Source organism: Lathamus discolor, chromosome W, assembly GCF_037157495.1.
Source record: "Lathamus discolor isolate bLatDis1 chromosome W, bLatDis1.hap1, whole genome shotgun sequence".
Lineage (NCBI taxonomy): Eukaryota > Metazoa > Chordata > Aves > Psittaciformes > Psittacidae > Lathamus > Lathamus discolor.
Window position 1 is genome coordinate 25,556,242 of NC_088908.1, and position 20,242 is coordinate 25,576,483.

Here is a 20,242-nt window from a genome sequence, read left to right on the forward strand (position 1 = left end):
AGAGCTCTGCAGCTGAGCAGGAGAAACACACCCAGGAGATAAAGAAGAATACACAGAGAGAGGGCAGACCCAGGAGGCAGGGAGCTAAGCTGTGATATGAGCAGGGAGCAAGGTGAACAGTAGGTATAACTTGGGCTGTGACACCCAAACAGTGAAGCCAAAAGTAGCCTTTAATACTGGTCACCTTTGGGTGCCAGAGCTGTGATTCAAAGCCACAGAACACAAGATGGAAGGGCCTGAATGCCAATGCCATTTTTAAATATCAACCTGAACTCAGCTCCTCTGAAGTGGAGGTTATAGCATCTCTCCTGGGGAAGCTGAGTTCTACCAGTGACTGTTTGTCACCCAGCACCACTCTGATGACAGGCAGGGTGTCAGCTCGGCCTCCCCCATGAAGTGCCCTGCTGCATAAAACTGGGATTTATACATCTCCAACTTTCCTTTTGCATCAGGAAAGCAGACTTGCACTGCTTTGGCACAGCACTGACATTTGCTTGCTATTTCAATCCCTTTTCACAAAGCTTTTCTGGGGATGCTGAGCAACAGGAGGGCAGAGGCAGCTGCTGTTCACTTACTTACACACTCGGCGCAAACAGGGAAAAGATTCAGCATCAGCACCACTGCACCTGCAGGACGCCTCTACCTAACCCAGATAAACAACCCCGAGCAAGTCCAATTCAAACAGGAAAAATGATGGGGTCAGATCTTATCTGCCCTATGATATCCCCAGCACAGGTGGAAAACTCCCAGGCTCTGGCCCTCTCCCAGGTGAACCCCTAAGCATTCTGTTTCCTCCCTGCTAACACGGTTCCTCTCCTGAACAACTCCATGGACTATGTCTTTGCATAACAAAGCTATTTTGTCTCATTTATGACTTACCTTCATGTTTTGTAAGCTGAGGTTACAGGAAGAAAAGCCTCAGACCTGTAATCTGGGAGGAGAGAGGGACAGCAGTCATAATCAGTAAAACTGGAGAAGACAATTAACAAAGGTAGATTTGCATTGCTCCTTCTAACTGGAATTCCTAATGGAATTTTAAAAAAGACAGCAATGGTATGGGTCCTATCACAGGAACTGGGACTATCCTCTTTGGTGTTTTCCTCGCAAATTCAAAGGAGTCATGGCAAGAGAGGGAGATGTTCATGCTGCACATTTATGCCTCTGAAACTGAGCTATTTAGGTCATCCACATCTAGCCAAGACATGCAAGTATTGTTTGTGTCCCCATTGCTGATCATGGGATAGGTTGAAGGTGCTGTGATAGTGACCCTTGGTCTGTTGGTTAATATTTCATTGCATGACCTGGTTAGCGTGCTCTCTCTACTTTCAATGAGCAAGGAAAATTGAATTACAGCACTTAGAAATTGCCTTAGGAGTGAAAAAGCCAGTGAAAATGGCTTGGGCATCTTAGGCAATATAAGCAGGAGGGTGGATATGGAGTTTGTGTGCTTAGGATAGCCATCAATGCCCTTATAGTTCATGTGCTAGTTAGCACTTAATCACCAAGGAGAGCAAAAAAGATTGAATCAACTGTGTGTGGCACAAATAACCAAGTCTCCTCCCACGCTCTGGTGAAAAAAAAAGATGGGTTTTATGAGTGTGTTTCTGCCTGGGCAGAGTCTTGACTGCAGCATCCTTTCTCCCTCATGCTCAGCAGAAAACTATCTGACCTTCACATCAGTGATGGGAACACGATTGTGTAGTGACATCTGAACTCGGTGATAAGCAATTCTTGTTCTGCACAGGAAAAGTTAACTGGGCTTTTAATGGTTAGTCCTCTGTAATGTGGCTGGTGGGGCTGCTTTCCTTTGGGGATATTTGTAGGCGTAAGGATTTAAAATACTGATTTTGAAATAGGAAATGACATTAAGAAGCCAGTGTTTCAAGAGCACTTCCCTTAATGATAGACCCAACATAAAGTAAGGAAAAGCAGCATAATGGGCCCAAAAGCAGGTGAAATAATTTATATCACTTCATATGGCAGGGGGGTTGGAACTAGATGATCTTGAGGTCCTTTCCAACCCTAACTATTCTATGATTCCATATAAAACTATGAGAAGTGTAATTTTTAATGCCTCCTAGCAGAGCAGGCATATCTGCCCCATCACAGCAGCATGGGTGCTCCTGAGAGGGGCCCTGGGGAAGCTTTAGGTGACTAAAAGGGTCTTTCACTCTGGATTTATTAGTAGGAGGGGGATTATTTGAGGGCTTCTCACTTCTCCTTTAGCAGAAGACTGTCCTTTTGCATGTGGTACCCAGAGACTGTTTCCCTATCCTTGCTCTCAGCCAGGGTCTGCTTGAGCTGTTGGAGATCTCCTATAAACACCTATAGAAGGAATCAAATGTCACCTGTGGTGCTTCCCAGCAGTTGGGAAGTGGGCTGTGCAGCCTGGTGCAGGGCTGGTGGGGTGCAGTGTGGTAAGTACGTTGACCTCCAGGATAATGACTGCTGCACATGAGCTATGGTTTAACCCATGAGCAGTGTTCACGTGTTTCTCCATGCTTCTATTTTAAATCAGAAAGCGTGATAAAAATGTGATTTAAAATGTTCTGTGAGGGGCCTCGCTTAAAAAAACAGTTAATTGCATTTGATGGCTGTTCCACTGATCGCCCTTTAATTTTTTCTCTCTTCCCAAAGGCTTTGAGTAGCCAAAGATCTCCTGTACAAAACTTTTGCATGTTCCTACATGGTTACAATTCTGACACCACAAGTAGAAAAGAGCAGCATTGCTCTGGGGCTCTCACACCAGCCAGTACAAAATGGGTTAGCAAAAACCAACACACAGACATGGGATGATCCAGATAAGCAGAATCTTGCAACTGAGAACAAATTAGTAACTACATTTTTCCATTTGCACATGATCACATCTTTTCTGTGTGTCAGTGGGGAGATGCTTGATCATTTCAAGCCTGGTAGCAAAGTGTGTGGTGTATGGTACAGTAAATCGCGTGTGTCCTGTTTCGCTCTGGGTCAGATCAGATGTTTCCTTCAACCACAGAGCCACATTTACCTAACACGTTCAGCAGCAGCTAAAGTATATCAATGAAAAGGAAAGTGTTAATCAATACAGTGCTGGGCTCAACCATGCTGCCAGCGCAGGTGTGAAATGGAGTGGGAGAGGGGTGAAAACCACCGTCTGTCTCCTGCAGCATCCCGAATTTCCAAATCCAGTGAAGGGAAACATACTCCACCCACCCCAAAAAAACCTCCAGCAACAAGGCCATGCCACCCTGTCCTCTCTGGCATCTCTCTGGTGGTTGCTGTAACCAATCTCGTATGTGCACTAGCGGGTTTGGGGAATGCTGTCCAAAGGAGATGCCACTGGGAAAAGCCGAGGAGCCAGTCTGGTCTGTACCATGCTTTGCTTTTGATAACCCCCTGACTCTTGGGTGTGCTTCGTCCTCACCATGCCTGCTCTCTCCACTCCTTGGCTCCCGGCTGAGAGATGGCCACGTGACCAGCATGTGTGCTCCGGCGTCGGCCTTGTGCGCCCAACATCACCAGCCTCGGCACCTTCACAGCCTTTCCTCAGCCGTCTGACCTTATCTAACCAAACAAAGGCCAAAAAATGAGCATTTGAGAGACCAACCAAATTGGCAGGTATGAAGCTTGTCTTGAACTGAGAAAAAACAGCAAAAATAAAAGAAAAACAGAGAGTTGAAAGCAACAGGGAACATGACATTTGGTTGACTTTGCCGTGAGCTCTTTCCACCACCATAAAACCATATAGCAGACTTTGCAACTCTCTAACTGGGCTGTTTTTTCTGTTCCTCATCTCTCTCCCATTTCCTGTGTCTTTTTTTGCATGACCTATACCTAAAAAGCTGACTTCTCGTTGTGTATATAGTTGAATGTGTGGTTCTTCTGCTGGTGAGTAGCTGATGTTCTTGTAGAGGCATGAGTTAGCATCAGTGGTAGCTGCCTGACTTCTAGTCTGGTTGTTCTTAGATGCCCTACGTTATGTTTTTCCCTTTTATACTATTTCCTCTTTCTTTTTCACTTTTTTTGCTCTCACTGAGACACTTTTTGTTGAGCCATCTTCCAAGAGAACTAAAAAAGATGGAAAAAGTAAAAAGCACAAAAACACTAAACAAAATAACAAAACCTGTCAAAGGTCACGGCAAGGTCATTTCCAAAATTATGTCACTTTGATGTCTGCTTCCAACTCTAAATTAATTCAAGGATCTATCAGTCCTTGGTTAATATATCCAACCAGTTGTATGCCACACATACTCAAGATAGATAGTGAAAAAACATGTTTAAGAAGTTAATGAAAACATTGTAAAAAATCTGCATGAACTATACCAACACATAAATCTGATCAAAGGGCAAAAATAATTCCCCATCCATGCATGGTGCATGATGATTTCTATGAGCTGGGATCCTGTAAATTATATACTATGTAAAATTAGAACAGCTCTGTATGGTCAAATGCCCTTAAGTTACTAACTGTAAGTCAAATGTTATAGGGATTGCATCTGTGTATGTATATGTTGAGCTGTATGTATGCATCAAGTTATTATGTATATCGTAGCTTTTCCTTTTTTTTTCCCCCTCCTTAATTTAGTTATTTCAGATTTCCCTACATGTTTAACATCCCCAAGTCACTATCTTTGGCCTGATGTGATCTCTCCTTTCTATTGCAGAACCAGATGCATGAATCACTGAAGCTTTTTGACAGCATCTGCAACAACAAATGGTTCACAGACACATCTATCATCCTCTTTCTAAACAAGAAGGACATATTTGAGGAGAAAATTAAGAAATCTCCACTGACTATCTGCTTTCCTGAGTATACAGGTAATGAGAAAGGTGGCTGTACAGGAGTGCATAGCAAAGGGATCGTGGAGCGTTTCCCATCCAGACTGATACTGTTGTGTATCACAGCCTAAAGATGCATAGCTAGAGCTCCCATTTGCTTCACTGCAAGTTTTATTTCAATAAATGCTATAGGATCACTCCTACCATGTTTAGTGGTCTACTGAAAGCATGATGATGACTCAAACCCAAGTTCTTTGCTGCCAAAAGGCCACTGTCACTAAGCAGGGTGTTTGATCTTTGGATCCCTCTGTGGTTCCCAGCCAGTGGAACCCGCTGCCAGGTACCAAAGGGCTGCAGGATCAGCTCTCCCAACATTCAGACAGTGAGTTTCACAGCTTGGCTGCTTCAGTTAAAGCTGTACATTTTTATCATGTTAGTTTAGGAGGTCCCCAGTTTCGCTCTCAGGCTTGCTGACATCAAGCATCTTGACACAGAAACACAGTTAAATGCAGATAGAAAACAAGATGCTTGATCCTCTTGTGCATTGGCCACCAATGCCTCTGCCCACAGGGCAGGTAGTGAATAGCCACAGCAAGCCATGCCCTGAGCTTGGCTGGGGAGAAGGAGGCCTCATGCTCGGAGATCAGAACAGACGCTCTGCAACACAGGAGTGTGCAAGAAGCCCTTGCTGGCTGTCTGGCCTCTGACCTGCTAATGATAAGAATACATCATCCATGCAAAGGCTGCAGCTGCATCTTGCCAGCTTCCACAAACCCTCATTATGATTCTGAGTCAGCATAAAAATAAACTTTTATTGTAATGAATTATTTAAGCTCACCATAGACATCCAAATTTCATTGTGAATAGGCAAAAGCAATCCATCACTGCTGCTTTGGGCTGAATGGTCTATGGCAATGGAGCTGGATGACTCCATCTGAATTCAGAAGAACACCTGCAGGCTTCCTCTCTGGGAAAAGCTTGGGTGTTTGTCACTACCACCACATTTCAGCCATCTACTCACCTGCTTGGTCCAGACAGAACCAACATAGTCCTGATGTGTTTGTCTAAAAAGATTTAATAATGGAAATTTCACAGTCTTTACAGTCGAAAGCTCACAATAATGCTCTCAGCTGACTACACAAAGGAAAACAAATATAGCTTGTTTCTGGAGCACTTCAGCTCCAAGTGAACCAAACCAGTCCTCCCAAATCTCAGAGGACCCCAAAGATGCTTGAATTCCTTTGAGATGCTGTTCTGGAAGCTGGGAGTTATCACAATGCCAGGGACCCTCCACAGATCTCGTCTCTTGTGCCATCAGAGAAGGCTGGAAGTCCTTCCACGGATCCAACTGGGATCTAAATCATAGATAAAGAATGTCTCACCCCCAGGCATTCAGCAATGCCGTTAAGCTCAGATTTTAGACCCAAGCATGCATTTAAGCTTACTCATCCCTGCTTTGCTGACCACAGCTCAAGGGTGAAACAATTGTGGCCTTGTGAAAAAGCAGCATTATTAGAAAGTTGCCCTGGAGTTAAAAAGAATTATTTGATGAAAGCCTATAAATCAAATGAGTGGACATTCTACATCACAAGTAGGTTCCACAAAATGCTTTTAATGAAATGATGTTTCTGATGTCAATTAGTTCTGCTGACAGAGAATTATTAGAAGACTGCATCCACAAATTTACTTGCTGCATGCTGGAGCACTCTTTCCATCCCCTTAATTCACTCATGCGTTTAACTAATCCACAATATTTAAGGAAGCAGCAGCAGAATCCAGGTTATGTTTTAAACCAAGATGGCATTAGTGATTCCCTGCTCTCACAGAAGGAATCCAGCATCTAAATCCTCATACCTTTTGAACAACCAACTTACCTTTCATCAAACACCCTCCTGGCTGTGCACAGCATGTGGAGCTGTTACCAAAGTTTTTACACAGGTCTTCATGCAAGAAACTCCTCCCAGAAAACATTTTGCTTCTCTTACTTCAAGGATATTCTTAAGTCTCATGGTATTCATAAGCTTGTTTCTTCGACTAGTAACAAATGTACATGTAAGTACAAGGGATTTCCCACTTGCTGCCTTCAACCACAGCAAATCTCAAGCCAAAGTGTTGTGGTTTAAGCCCAGCCGGTAACTCAGAACCACGCAGCCACTCGCTCCCCCCTGTCTTCCTCCCCCCCCCCCCCGCTCCCAGAGGAATGGGGAGGAGAATCGAAAGAATGTAGGTTGAGACAAGAACAGTCCAATAACTAAGGTACCATACAAAACTACTATCACCAATAATAATAAGGGAAATAACAAGGGGAGAGAATATAAAACTAAAAGGGGAAAAGAAAAAGAAAACAGTAAACACAAATTATACAGAACTAGATGATCTTGAGGTCCTTTCCAACCCTAACTATTCTATGATTCTATGATTCTATAATTGCTCACCACCTGCTGACTGATACCCAACCTGACCTGAGCAGCAATCTGGGTCTTCCCACGTTTATATACTGGGATATATACCACGTAACTCCCCACGGTTTATATACTGGGCAGGACATGCTGTGGTATGGAATATCCTTTGGTTAGTTTGGGTCAGGTGTCCTGTCTCTGCTTCATCCTGGCTTCCCGTGCCCCTCCTCAGTGGCAGAGCATCAGACTGAAAAGTCCTTGATCGGAGTAAACATTACTTAGCAACAACTAAAAACATCGGTGTGTAATCAGTACTGTTCTCAGGCTGAAAGTTGAAAACACAGCATTGCACCAGCTACTAAGAAGGAGAAAAATAACTGTTACAGCTGAATCCAGGACAGTATCCACCACTTATTCCATACCTTTCACATCATGATCAGCTTCCATTTTTTTAAAATACACCATCGCTTTTTGATTGGGCTGGGCCAGCCCTATTGGCAGATCCCCTAGTGTTGACCAACCAGATGGCTTTTCCTAAATGTGTATCCTAATGTTTGAAAGTCCCACCGCCCATTGCTCTCAGTGTAGTTTTTAACAGTCCGTTGTACCGTTTGATTTTCCCAGAGGCTGGTACATGATATGGGATGTGATATACCCACTCAATGCCCTGCTCTTTGGCCCAAGTGTCTATAAGGTTGTTCAAGAAATGAGTCCCATTTTCTGACTCAATTTTTTCTGGCATGCAGTGTTGCCACAAGACTTGTTTCTTGAGGCCCAGGATAGTGTGATATAATTAATCTGCCGGGCTTCCCTGTATTTGTACTTCAGCCATCATCCTCCATACCAGAGAGGCTTTAACCGTTTGGCATACTTAATTGAAGCATGTTTCACATTCATCAATAACCTGGGGAATAGTGTCCATTGTTAGGTCCACCTCTCAATCACGAGCCCATCTGTATGTTGCATCTCTGCCTTGGTGGCCTGAGGTGTCATGGGCCCACCAGGCTAAAAATAATTCACCCTTATGCTGCTAATCAAAATCCATCTGAGCCACTTCAATCTTAGCAGCTTTATCCACTTGTTGGTTGTTCTGGTGTTCCTGAGTGGCCTGACTCTTTGGTACATGAGAATCTACGTGGCGTACCTTCACCACCAGGTTCTACACCAGGGCAGCAGTATCTTGCCACAGTGCAGCAGCCCAGATGGGTTTACCTCTGCATTGCCAGTTGCTCTGCTTCCATTGCTGCAACCCCCCCCCACAGGGCATTTGCCACCATCCATGAGTCAGTATAAAGTACTGGCCATACGGGGCTATTAATGGGTGCGTGGGTCCTGCTCATCACTCCTTGGCTCTCCAGTCTACGGATCAGCCTATGGATGGGAATCAGGGAGTCTCGGTTGGTGCAATATTGCCACTGGGGCAGTTTTATGGTCGCGATTGGCACTTGTTGTTCTTCAACTTTCAGCACCCCCACAACAGAAGGATCCTCTGAGAGATCAGGCAAGGTGGAAATCTGCTTCATTTCCTACATCTCCAGAGCATCTATACCAAAAGTCCATCGGTACCCTTTTGGGTCTTTGAAGTACCCTCTCCTGTGATAGTCTATGCCATGGATGCATAGAGCGTCTGGACCAGTTACAATAGGGTGCTTTTGCTGCTCCTTCCCAGTTAGGCTGATTTCAGCCTCCAGTACAGTCAACTCTTGTGATCCTCCTGTCACTCCAGAAATACAAGTGGGTTCTACCCCTTGATAGCTTGATGGCATCAGGTTACACTGTGCAACTGTAGCAAAGTGAGCACGCAGCTGCATGGTTCTGAGTTACCGGCTGGGCTTAAATCACGATACCAAGTAAGCTTCTCTCTGGCAGATAACATTTCCCATCAGTAAAGCATCACATAGGGTGAGGGATCCAAGAGCATTAGCAGTGTTAACACTGTGGAGCCTTCCAGGGCTGCTGGAGGGCTGCACTCCAGCCAGCCAGAGTGAATGGTCTATCAGACCAATGCAGGTGCCTGAGTGGAGCACTGTGTTTGAACAGTGTCAAGGCTGGCCAGATGACAAATTATATGCTCTTTTGCATAACTGCTCTTCAGCTTTTTTAACACAAAACCTGATGGTTAATAAGGTTTGGCACAGACATCACTATACATCAAAACAAGAAACTCCTCATGGTGTGATTTTAGGCACAGCTCTAGCAGACCACACTGCAATCCTAATTCCTCAAAAAGGCACATTTTACATTAGCTTGTGTGTCATTTCTTTAGAGAAAACCCCACTTTGCCCTGTAACAGAGGCTGGATCTTTTCATGTCCTTTTCCCTTAATGCCTCAGGGAAAGGAGGGCATGCTTACCAACACTGCCCTCAGTTCATGGACATTTTAGCTCTTCTTTTCCATCAAAAGCTGAAACTTTAATAACAATGTCTAAAAAAGAAAAATGCTAAGCCTTTTCACCAGGTCAAGCACTTGCTGCATTCCTGGAAGGTTTCTTCTCTTTTTTGTCATCATGATGTGGAATTTCTGCTGGTTTTTCCATCACTGACTGCTTAACACTCAGTTCCCTCATCTGTTTCATCTCTATAGACTATAAACAGCAATCCAGAATAAAAATAGAGCTGAGCTGGCAGTTGGAGAGCATCTCCTCCCTTGCAGCAATCCTGGCTGAATCCCTGAGATGGAGATGGCGTGGCTGAATTGCAGCAGCCCTGTAGGAGCTCCTCATATCCCTACAGTGGGGTGTTTCCAGGCACCCTACAGATTAGTTATGAGATTGCTTTAACCAGCTCTTTTTCCTTGGCTCTCTTATAGGCCCAAACTCTTTCACAGAGGCAGTGGCTTACATCCAGGCTCAGTACGAGAGCAAGAACAAGTCCCCTAACAAGGAGATCTACACGCACATCACCTGTGCCACCAACACCAACAACATCCAGTTTGTCTTCGACGCCGTCACAGATGTCATCATCGCCAACAACCTGCGGGGCTGTGGACTCTACTAAAGCATCCTCCTCCTTCCCTTCTTCCCTTGCACCCACCAGGAGCATCTTCTGGTCCTGCGGACAGACGCTCTCTCTTTCTCCTTTTTCCTCCTCAGAGGATGATGAGGAAGAAGTCCATAAATCCCTCCTTCCATCCCAGAAAACTTTGCAGCAAGTTCAACTTTCCCCAGCCCCATTTTACTTTGATTTGGTTCATTCCCTTATTGCCTTGCTCTACTCCTCCTTCCCAATTCACAGTGCTGTGGAGGGAGCTAACGCATTGCCCACAAAGTGCATTTCAACTGCCAAAAGCCAAAAATACTTCAGTTCTTAAAAAAAAAAAAAAAAAATCAAAGCCTTAAAATACTGTTCAGCAATAGTGTAGTTTGGAACCTAAACATTATTTTTTTCCCCTTGAAATTAATGGATATTTTTTATTCTGGTTATTTAGATACATTTTTTTTTTTAACACTATTCCTTTGGGAAGTGCTAGACACAATATGATCATTCTGAGGGTACCTTATGGCTCCAATTCCTACCCCAAAGCTGGAGGGATCAGTATTGAATGCAGCCACCACAGCTTGGATTTGTATATTCTCCTTTTATCCAGACAGCTGTTTGAACAAGTGAAACAGCTACATCAAGTTCTGCTGGTGTCTGAGTAAGAGGGACACAGTAACAAAACCTACTAAGCCTTGCCTAAAAGCATTTGTTACCAGTAACAGTTTTACCTCAAATGTTTCTAAATTAATGTTAAAATATGTCTAGTGGTTTCAGTAACCCATTTCTGAGGAGCTTTGGTGGATGCCACAGAGCTGCTGGGCTGAGCAAGGCAGTGGCAGCTGGGCTTGGACTCCCGGAGTATAGGCAGCAAGGATGCTCCAGGGATGGCGTCCTGATGGGGACCCCGTGCACAAAGATGCCAGCTGGGGACCCAGGGAACTTTCCCAGAGTACCTCCCAGCCTAAGTGATTCCAGCATAACCAATGTTCCTGCAGACATGCAGCATCTCTTTTTTGGTTTTGGAAAGAAGTTGCAGAAGGCAGACAAGGCAGGTTGAGGCAGCAGGGAGAGTAGGAAGAGAAGGGAGCCAGAAGAGAGTCCCTGTCAGATTGGACTCTGCCAGGACACTGTTCATGGGACATCTGTGACAAAACCCCAGCCAGGGAGGTGAGCAGGAGCACCCTGGGGCTCAGGGATGGCCTGCAGAGGAAAATAAAGTGGCTCTTACCCTGTAACCAGCTCACAGCCAGCATGGTTGGCAGCTGTGTCAGTAACCCCCTAAATAGCATTAAGTGATAAAACTATCTTTAGTGTTGTACAGTGAGGGCCCGCTGCTGCTCTGCTGGACACTAACAGCAATAACACCAGGTCTCTGCTTCCCCTTCTCAGCACAACTGAGTACAGCCTTTCTCTTCACCATCTCAGCCTTAAAATACCTCCGGTGGCATCAGCTCCCACAGAGAGCTGGCTAGCCAGCAAAGCCAGGAGCCCCTCTGTTCCTGAGGCCACATCCCACCTGCATGACTTGTTTTCCCAGGTCCCAGCTCCATTTAATGCCAGCACACTGCTGTACCACCATAAACCAAAGGAACACTGAACACAAAGCCCACACATGTCCTCACAGAAATACCGCCAACTAAATCTCTCTCAGGAGTTTTGTATGAGAATTAGCTTCTTGCCTTCAGCTTTCCTGGCTGGCCAGCCAGCCTGTCCCTCTACAGAGGGGAGAGGCTCCTCAGTAGGTGTGATTTTGTTTTACAGGATGCTACAAGTATTAATGAGAGCAGTCTATACTGTAATGTACATTGAAATGTATCTGGTGATTTTAGTCTATTGTGGCATGAGCCCAGTGCTTGCCTGCAAGGGAACAGGCTTTGTTCTCAGGCCAGGAATGCAACCCCAGGAGGTCAGGATGGGACACAGAAGGTCTCCTTTTGCAAAAACATCCCCTTGCGCCCAGTTGCTGCTTGACAAGGCACAGGGTTCAGCTACGGGTGACAGACATCACCCACAGGGCATTTTGCAGTTGATGCTGTAAAAGGGACCAACCCTGCACTGTTAGCCTGTGCAGTGTGTCTGAGCATTTTGTGGCCAAAAATGCTCCTGGAGCCAGGGAGAGTTGTTGAGTTCCTGGGAACAAGGCTGACTGTTTGTCAAGTCGATTAGAGAAGCTTAGTACTACTGTGTTTGCGTCTTTGTCATGGGCCAGGTTTGCCTTCAAGGCTTACAACCAAAAACTCCACCATCATTTCCAAGGAGAATAAAACACTCATTGCAATCTGACACCAGAGGCATCAAGATCAATGGAGATGGTGCTACTAAGCATCATCCTGAACAACCCATACCAATCACACACTTGCATCCCCAGCACACAAGTAGAGATGTGGCCTGGGTGGCACAAAAGAGCAGACCAGGGTCGTGCTTCCACCGCCCTGGAAGAGAAAGCAGACAGAAACACTCTCCCCAAGCACCCCAAGACTTGAGTGTCCATTATAATTTCTGAGCTCCTGCAATGACACAAGATAACTGATGCTGGCAGATAAAGGTACATGACCTATATAAGATGTTACACTGAGAAGGTGATTATGGAAAGGGACTTCTCACAGGACCAAACCAGCAGCCTGTGAGATCCTTATTTGTGCTGCAAAAGCTAGCTAGCAAACATGAACAAGTGTGAACCTTAAACATTGATGCGTTAACAAGAGGAGGAGGACCAAAGCCTCTCAGCTGGCACCATGCAGGGAGAGGGAAGGGAGCTGGACTGGAGATCAGGCAAAAACATCTCCATCTCTCAGAAAGGGCAGCCGGGTTCTTCATGAGCAGGCATGGGAAAGAGAGACATCTGGGGAGGAGGGCTGGGAACCAGCCCAACACTCACTGCCCCAGCCCCTCTCCCACCCAGTGTCTTAGAAAATAATGTTGAGACCAAATCCTGACTGTCCTGTAGTGCAGGCAAGTGGCTTGAGGACTAAACCCCCTGTTCCAGATGGGGAGAATAGATGATAGCAAGTAACAACATGATTTTCAGCATTGCCTGAGTCTCACCATCTTTGCCGATGCTGAAGCAACCTGGTGGCACTAAAATAGAGTCATTTAAAGACCAGCCATTGCCCCATTAAATAGCCCAGTCCCTAACATCTTCAGTCCTACCTCCCCACCTTCCTTTCCCCCCTTCAGCTCAACAAGGGAGAAGTGACTGTTACTCTGCCTCTGGGCTCCCCGCTCCCCACCACATTTCTTACCAAAGGATCACTGGAGGCTGCCATTGTTTTCCTTTTGCTGAAACATTTTTCCTGCATGTTTGATAGCCCAGTATTAACATTAGTATTATGTTATTATGTTATTATTAGTAGTATTATGTTATTATTAGCATTAACATACAGTATTAACTGTAATTTTGTATGAAGAGTGACTGTCCATGGGTTTAATAGAGCATTAGTTACTGTAATAATTTATTGGCTGTCCATAATGTATTTATTAGTTACAAAACCTTAATAAAGTGCCAGCTCTTTTCTAGTGTGAGTGGTTTCATTGTGTCTCCCTTCAGTGTGTTCAGCGTCTCAAGCCTGTTATTTACCCTACATCTGCTCCATGCACACACACACACATCAGTTGTCTGCCACAGCCTCATTTGCCTGGAAATTAAGAATTTGAAAAGGACATGACCAAAAGATATTTAATTTTATGTATTTGGTTGATTTTTTTCCCCTTTTTTAAAAAGTAGAACAACTTTACCATGGTTTCTCTTTGTTCCTCGGCTTCTTGAAATTACCCTTCCCCTCCTTGCAGCCCCTTGCCCCATGTATCTGCATCAGACCATCCACGATCTCCCATTATTTTGGGGCATGAAGTAGAAGCAAAGAACTTGAAGAAATCAAGAGAATGTCAATAAACCTCAGCAAAGGAAAACTAACTATGATTCCTGTTGGCTTCACCAATTTCCAGAGGTGTAACTTCAGCTGGACCCATCCTGCAGATCAGAATTAAAGGCCAGCCCTAAGAAAAACCGATAGCCGAGAGGAAAAGGATTTCCTCTTTTTAAATTCATATAGAACATTTTTATAAATTGCCTCCAGGATGCTATCCTGCCCTGACCTTCTACACTGGAAGCCTCCTTTTCAAGTCACCAGGGTTATTTTCCCTGCACTGGGGATTTTCATTTCCCTGGGCACATGCTGCTCCTCCAACAACATCAGTCCCTTATTTAAATATACAATGTGGGATGAACAAGGAAAAAAAACCCCACAACACCAAAACCAAACCAAACAAACAAACAACAACAAAAAAAAAAACCCACAACAAAAAACCCCACACAGAAAAAAAACCACTAGGATACCTCCCATGAAAAATCTCAAGACCTGGCATTTTTGCAACAGCCACAGGTCAAGAAGAGCCATGTTGCTCTGTGGCAGTTTGTTTTCTCCCTGATCAAGGCTTTCTATTTCTTTATTTTTAAAATACAGAGATAAAACAAAGCCCTTAAGCTTTGGGAAGTGGCTGCTTATCATCCCTCGCTGCTCTTTGTCAAGGAACCACCAGTGTAAACTCAAAGCCTTTCAAGATGAAATCAGACATCTGCTAAATTTTGCATGCAAAAGCTACAGTTGAAGTGTAGCTAATAAAACGACTCACTAATAAAACATTCATGGAAAATTACAAAATGTGTAATTGGGTCATAATTTCATTAGGAAACATGTGTGTTCTCCCAAATCTTTGGCAAATCCAAGGCCCCCACCCCCCCTTTGGTGCACCTCCAAAAAGGGGCTTGGGGGGGTGGGGCATGTGTTTGCTGCAGGTGGGTTTCCCACTGGCTGCTGGGCACCCTTGTTGCCCTCTGCTCCATGCAAGGAACCCCAAGAAGGGTTGTGGAGAGGGGCACAGTGGATTCAGCACCTTCAGACTTCACTAAACCCTGATTCTGCACCAGAAGCTTTGCATGTTTGAGTAGTGAACTAGGTGGATATGTGCAATAGAGGTGGTACACAGACTGCCTGAAATGGCTCCTGATGTTCTCCCTGGAGCAGCAGGGAATGGCTTCCTGTTTATTTTAAGAACAAGTTAATGATGGAGAAAACATGAGAGCTCCTAGAGAGCTGTACCTGTCCTGTCCAGCAGCACCTCCACACTGGCAATGGGTGCATGTGTCTGCAGAGAGCCCCCACAGCAGCTTGAATGAAGCATGAAAATACTTGATGAGGCCCTGCAACAGCTGATTCACCACAGGACAACCTCTCCTCCTCCTCTTGTCCTTCTGTCCATTCTCCACTTCTTTCTGGTAACAACTTCTGTAGCATGGGGGGAAAAGGCTTTTGTCCATGTGTGAAATGCCAATTTCTTAAAAATATATTTTTTAGAGATTTGCCTCTATGCTCCTACTAAAACTCTTCCATGCTGAACATCCCCTGGAGCAGCTCACAGTCTGGTTTCTTAGCAGCCACCTGGCCACCACTGTGGTACTTTCAAAGAGGGGCTGAAGATGTTTCCAGGGGCAGAAGGGGCCAGCTAGGACAGGACCTGCCCCATCCTCTGGGCAACCCCTCAGCACCAGTCTCACCACCATGGCACCACTTGGCACAAGTTCCCTTCCAGGCAGGTCCATAGGACCACACCAAGGTGGCCAGAACTCCCTCTCATTCCAGTCCCCATCCTGGCTGCTGGCTGTCCAGCCTTTCTTTAGGCTCTGCAAGTGATGCTTCAGGGGTGCCCAGCCCTTGCAGAGAGAGACACAGGCCTCTTCCACATTCCAGTGAGGCAGCTGATGAGCAAGTGACTTTTTTCTGCTCTTCCTTGAAACTTCAGGTGTCAGCTCTGCTTGAGCAGCCCCACAGGGATCAACCCCAACCTCTACACCTGCCTTGTCCTCCAGCCCAAGAGGACAGCAGTACCCTGTTTCCTCCACCTTTGTAACCATCTCTCACTTATCACTGTCTTATTTCACAGATTTTCTTTGCTTTCTAACCATTTCAATTCAGAAAGATGTTATCTTCTCTAACTCTCTTTGTCTTTCTCTCCCCTCTCTTCCCTCCATGCTCCCCATTGCAGAACCGCATGCATGAATCTCTCATGCTCTTCGACTCCATCTGTAACAACAAATTCTTCATTGATACCTCCATCATTCTCTTCCTCAACAAGAAAGACCTATTTTCTGAGAAGATCAAGAAATCACCTCTGACCATCTGCTTCCCCGAATACACAGGTATGTGCCAGGGCTGGCACAGCCCAGTGTGACCCCACCACCATGCCACTGGGGTTGGGGGCTACGACTCAACCCAGAGGTGGGTACAGGGGCAGAGGGGACAGGACACCATTATTGAGGGCAAAAGCACTGCCCAACTTCAAGAGCTGCAGTGGGGCTCCAGCACCCCACTCATAGGGTGAGGTTGTGTCCTGCATTTGGTCAGTGCTTGTGGCAAAGGTGCACAACCAGCTGATGGGACAGAGGGTCAAGATGAGCTTTAAGGACCCTGGCCACAGGTAGCTGTAGAAAGGTGAAGCCTTGGCCCACCAATTAAGCCATCCTGTTTGCTGATGGCTCCTGAGGAGGTCCTGATGGAGGAGCCAAGAGACATGGTACTCCAAGCTGCATCCTCCCAGGAGTGCCTTTGTACAGGGCACAGCTGGGGAAGGAAAGAGCCTCTTTACAGCAGATGTCTGAAACCACAAGAGAATCACACATTTTGAAACAAAACTAACGTGGCTTGGGGAAAAGAACAAAACCTGAGAAAATGGGGTAAGAACAGATATTGCTTCCAAATTCTCCAAGGGGAAGGAAGAATCAGCTCAGATTCAGAGGCTCCAGCACCCCCTACAGATACTGAGGTGTCTCTGAACTACTTCACCCAGAGCACACCCTCTGCCTGGATGCCAGACCTGGGGGACAAGGAGGTCCCCAGCAGGACAGCCCCCATTCCCCTACAGCAGAAGCGCACCAGCATTTCCACCAGAGGTTTTGAGGCTTCTCCATCACAGAAGCAGCAGCACTGTTTTCCCCAGCCACCTGGAAGGACACCCCAAACTATCCCACACAAAATTGTACAGCACATCCCAGCTACCCTGGTGGCACCAGGACACCACCCCTGTCCTTTGGCCACCTCCCACATTGGTAAGAAGGGGAAGTGGCAAGCTGGAAAAGAAAAATAAGTCTCCAGATAACAGCAGCCCTTCCAAAGGTGATTCCAGGGGTGTCATTCAGGCATCATGGCTTCTTGAAAGGGGCTGGGCACAGCTGCTCTCACTGCCCTAAGCAGCTTAATACAACAATGCACATCTTCCAGCTCCAACATCTGGCCCCTCTCCAGCCTTACAGGAACAGACAACAGCAGCATATCCACATGCAGCTCCTGCCCCACCACCACCCCAACCTCCCCCATTCCAATACCCAGGTGAGATCTCCCCCAACAGCCCCAAAAGCACACAGAGAGGCTCACCCCCGCTAAGGGGGCCCAGACACCAACCACAGGCAATGTTGGAGTGGCCACCAAGCCTCCCCCTGCCTGACAAGCTGGGGGGCCACCAGGACCCCAGCCTTTCTCCCACATGCACTCCATTAAGATGCACTATGGGGACTTGCTGGCTATGCCGGGACAGCAGTGATGCCAAAAGAGCATCCCTGGGGAACAACCCAGCCAGACACCACTAGAACTACTGCCCTTCCCAGGAAGAACACAGGGAGCAGAGAGGACAAAGCAGCCACAGCTGGGGAGGGAGGAGTCCCAATGGAGCCCAGGTGCTCTGTGATTTGGGGAAAAAGAGGGGGAAATGGGGCCAGATTGAGTGGAAAAGGATAGTTGGGGAGGGGGGAGGAGAGAGATGGGGCAGGAAAAGGGGTAAATGGATCCTCCTGGGGGGTGAAAAGAAGAAAATAAATAGGGTTTGCCTGTTTTTGTTAGAAATAAAGTACTTTGCAAGCAGCAAGGGACTGGATGCATGGCCAGAGGGTGGTGATCCACAGCCCTGACCTGCCCCTACTCTGTCCCCCCACCTCTGCCTGCAGGTCCCAACACCTACGAGGATGCGGCTGCCTACATCCAAGCACAATTTGAAAGCAAAAACCGCTCCCCCAACAAGGAGATTTACTGCCATATGACGTGTGCCACAGACACAAACAACATCCAAGTGGTATTTGATGCTGTCACTGACATCATCATTGCTAACAACCTGCGGGGCTGTGGCTTGTACTGACCCCCCCCAAGTGCAAAGCGATTTCTAGGGTGGCAGCGGCCTCGGTACCAGGAGAGAAAAGAAACATGAAAATAAAGATTAATAATAATAACAATAACAAAAACCCAGTGCAACCACACACACACACATGCATGTGCGGGAAAAAAATAAGTGAAACAAAATGAAAACAAAACAGATTGAATGAGAGAAAAACAAATTGTGATTGTGCAAATTGGTAAATAAAAAGGCATAAGGAAAAATTATATATATACGTATACAGAGATATAAAATACACACCGACCTTTTTAGTTGGTCTAAGAGCCCTTCACTGCATCCTGGGGGCAGCCCTGGGGATGGAGGGGGCTCTGCCCGGCCCCACTCCCAGAGCTGTGGGGCAGAGGGACAGTGCTGGGATCACCCCCATGACAAAAGCAGGGGGCTGTGCCGGTGCTTGTGTGCAGGGGGGATGCTTCTTCTCCCAGCAGCTATTTGACCATGGGGGTTTATTTTTTTGTTACTATTATTATTATAATTAATCATTGTGGGTTAGCTTTTTTATTTCATTATTATTATTAATTATTTCTCTTCCCAGTGCAGGGCTGCTCCTGCCTGCCCCCAAGCCCCACCGGCACCCCCAGCCTCCAGAACCTAAAATATACAGTTTTATCTTTAAAAATGAGGGGAAAAACCTGGAAACTCCCCCCTGGCCAAATGTCAAAGGGAAACAACAACAGCAACAAGGCCTGTTCCCAATTTTGCCATCCCAGCTCCCTTCCTGGGGTTTAGGGGTTTTTAGCATAGATTTTTTGGACTCCCCACCCCACTTTAGCGCAAAGCCCTCACTAGCCAGGGGCTGGTGGGTTTTTCCTCCCATTTTCCCTCCCTCCTGGTTTAACAATTCCCCACTGGCTCTGCAGGTTGGTACCTGAAAGTGCGGCTCAGCCAGATCAGCCCCAGCAGGGCATTGGGGTGGGTCACACGGACATCAAGTTTATTTTAGCTTTTATTTTGTTGAGTTTGTTTTTTTTTTTTTATTTAGGGTATATATACAAATTTTTTTGTTGTTTTTTTATTAATTTCTAACTCTTCCAGTGGATGCTCTTTTGTGCTGTCTTTTTCTTCCCCCCCCCCCCCATCACCCCCATCCTCTCTCCCTTTTAGTGGATGGTGTTTTTTCTCTCTCATGGGGATGTTTGTGATCCAAAAAAAGTAAAAAAAAAACAACCCAAAAGTAAAAAAAACTTAAAAAGCAAACTTAAAAAAAAAGCAAGAATGAAAATTATTTAAAAAATTTAAAAAACACACACAAAACCACAAAAAAATCATTAACCCCCCCCAAGAAACCCCAGAAAACAAATGTAGCCAAACATTGAAGCCACCATTTTCATGACCAACCCTTTGTCATTTCTACTTTGATTAGTAACCAGATGTCTTCACAGCTCTACTTTTATGAGTTACCTTTGCTGAAGGAGAACAGCCTCAGCTGTTCAGAAGAAAATTAATCCATAAAGAGGAAACTAAAAATAAAAGAATATGATATATATATATATAAAGTGCTAGGTCTTTCTAAGCCTTTCTATTACCAATCAGTGAGGTTTCTGTGATATATTACACACTGCCGATCTCTTTCTCTGACTAATGGAAAATTTCATGTGTAGCTCAATAAAGAAAATGTTTGTCTGTACCCTGAGCTCTCCCCCTGCACCTCTGCCTGCTTCGTTCCTCTCCCTTCCCAAGGAAAAAAAAAAAAAGAAAAAGACTAAACCTCACAGTTTTGGGGATATTTGTGGCTGGTAGCACAGGCAGGAGGGGCTGAGCTGAGTTGAGTGGAAGGGGGAGCATAGAGCATAGAAGCCCCTCCAGATGGCTCAAGCTGCTTCAGAGCAGCACCAGGAGCAAAACTCCAAAAAAACCCCAAACCTCCCCATGCAAGAAAATACTTT

General features: G+C 45.8%; 1 protein-coding gene across 3 annotated transcripts in view; it reads left to right on the top strand.

Moving 5' to 3' along the window:
* Positions 1–19,386, top strand: part of LOC136004192 (guanine nucleotide-binding protein G(o) subunit alpha) — a 224,010-nt gene extending 204,624 nt beyond the window's left edge. For 2 of the 3 annotated variants that reach the window (XM_065660470.1, XM_065660472.1), the window contains 2 exons: positions 4,647–4,800; positions 9,970–13,661. In XM_065660470.1, coding sequence (XP_065516542.1) covers positions 4,647–4,800; positions 9,970–10,157 — 342 coding nt within the window. In that variant the 3' untranslated portion in view covers positions 10,158–13,661. Of the gene's footprint in view, positions 1–4,646; positions 4,801–9,969; positions 13,662–16,181; positions 16,336–18,132 lie in introns of those variants that run through there. The other variant, XM_065660471.1, reaches the window with a different exon arrangement.
* The last annotated feature ends 856 nt before the right edge of the window (positions 19,387–20,242 follow it).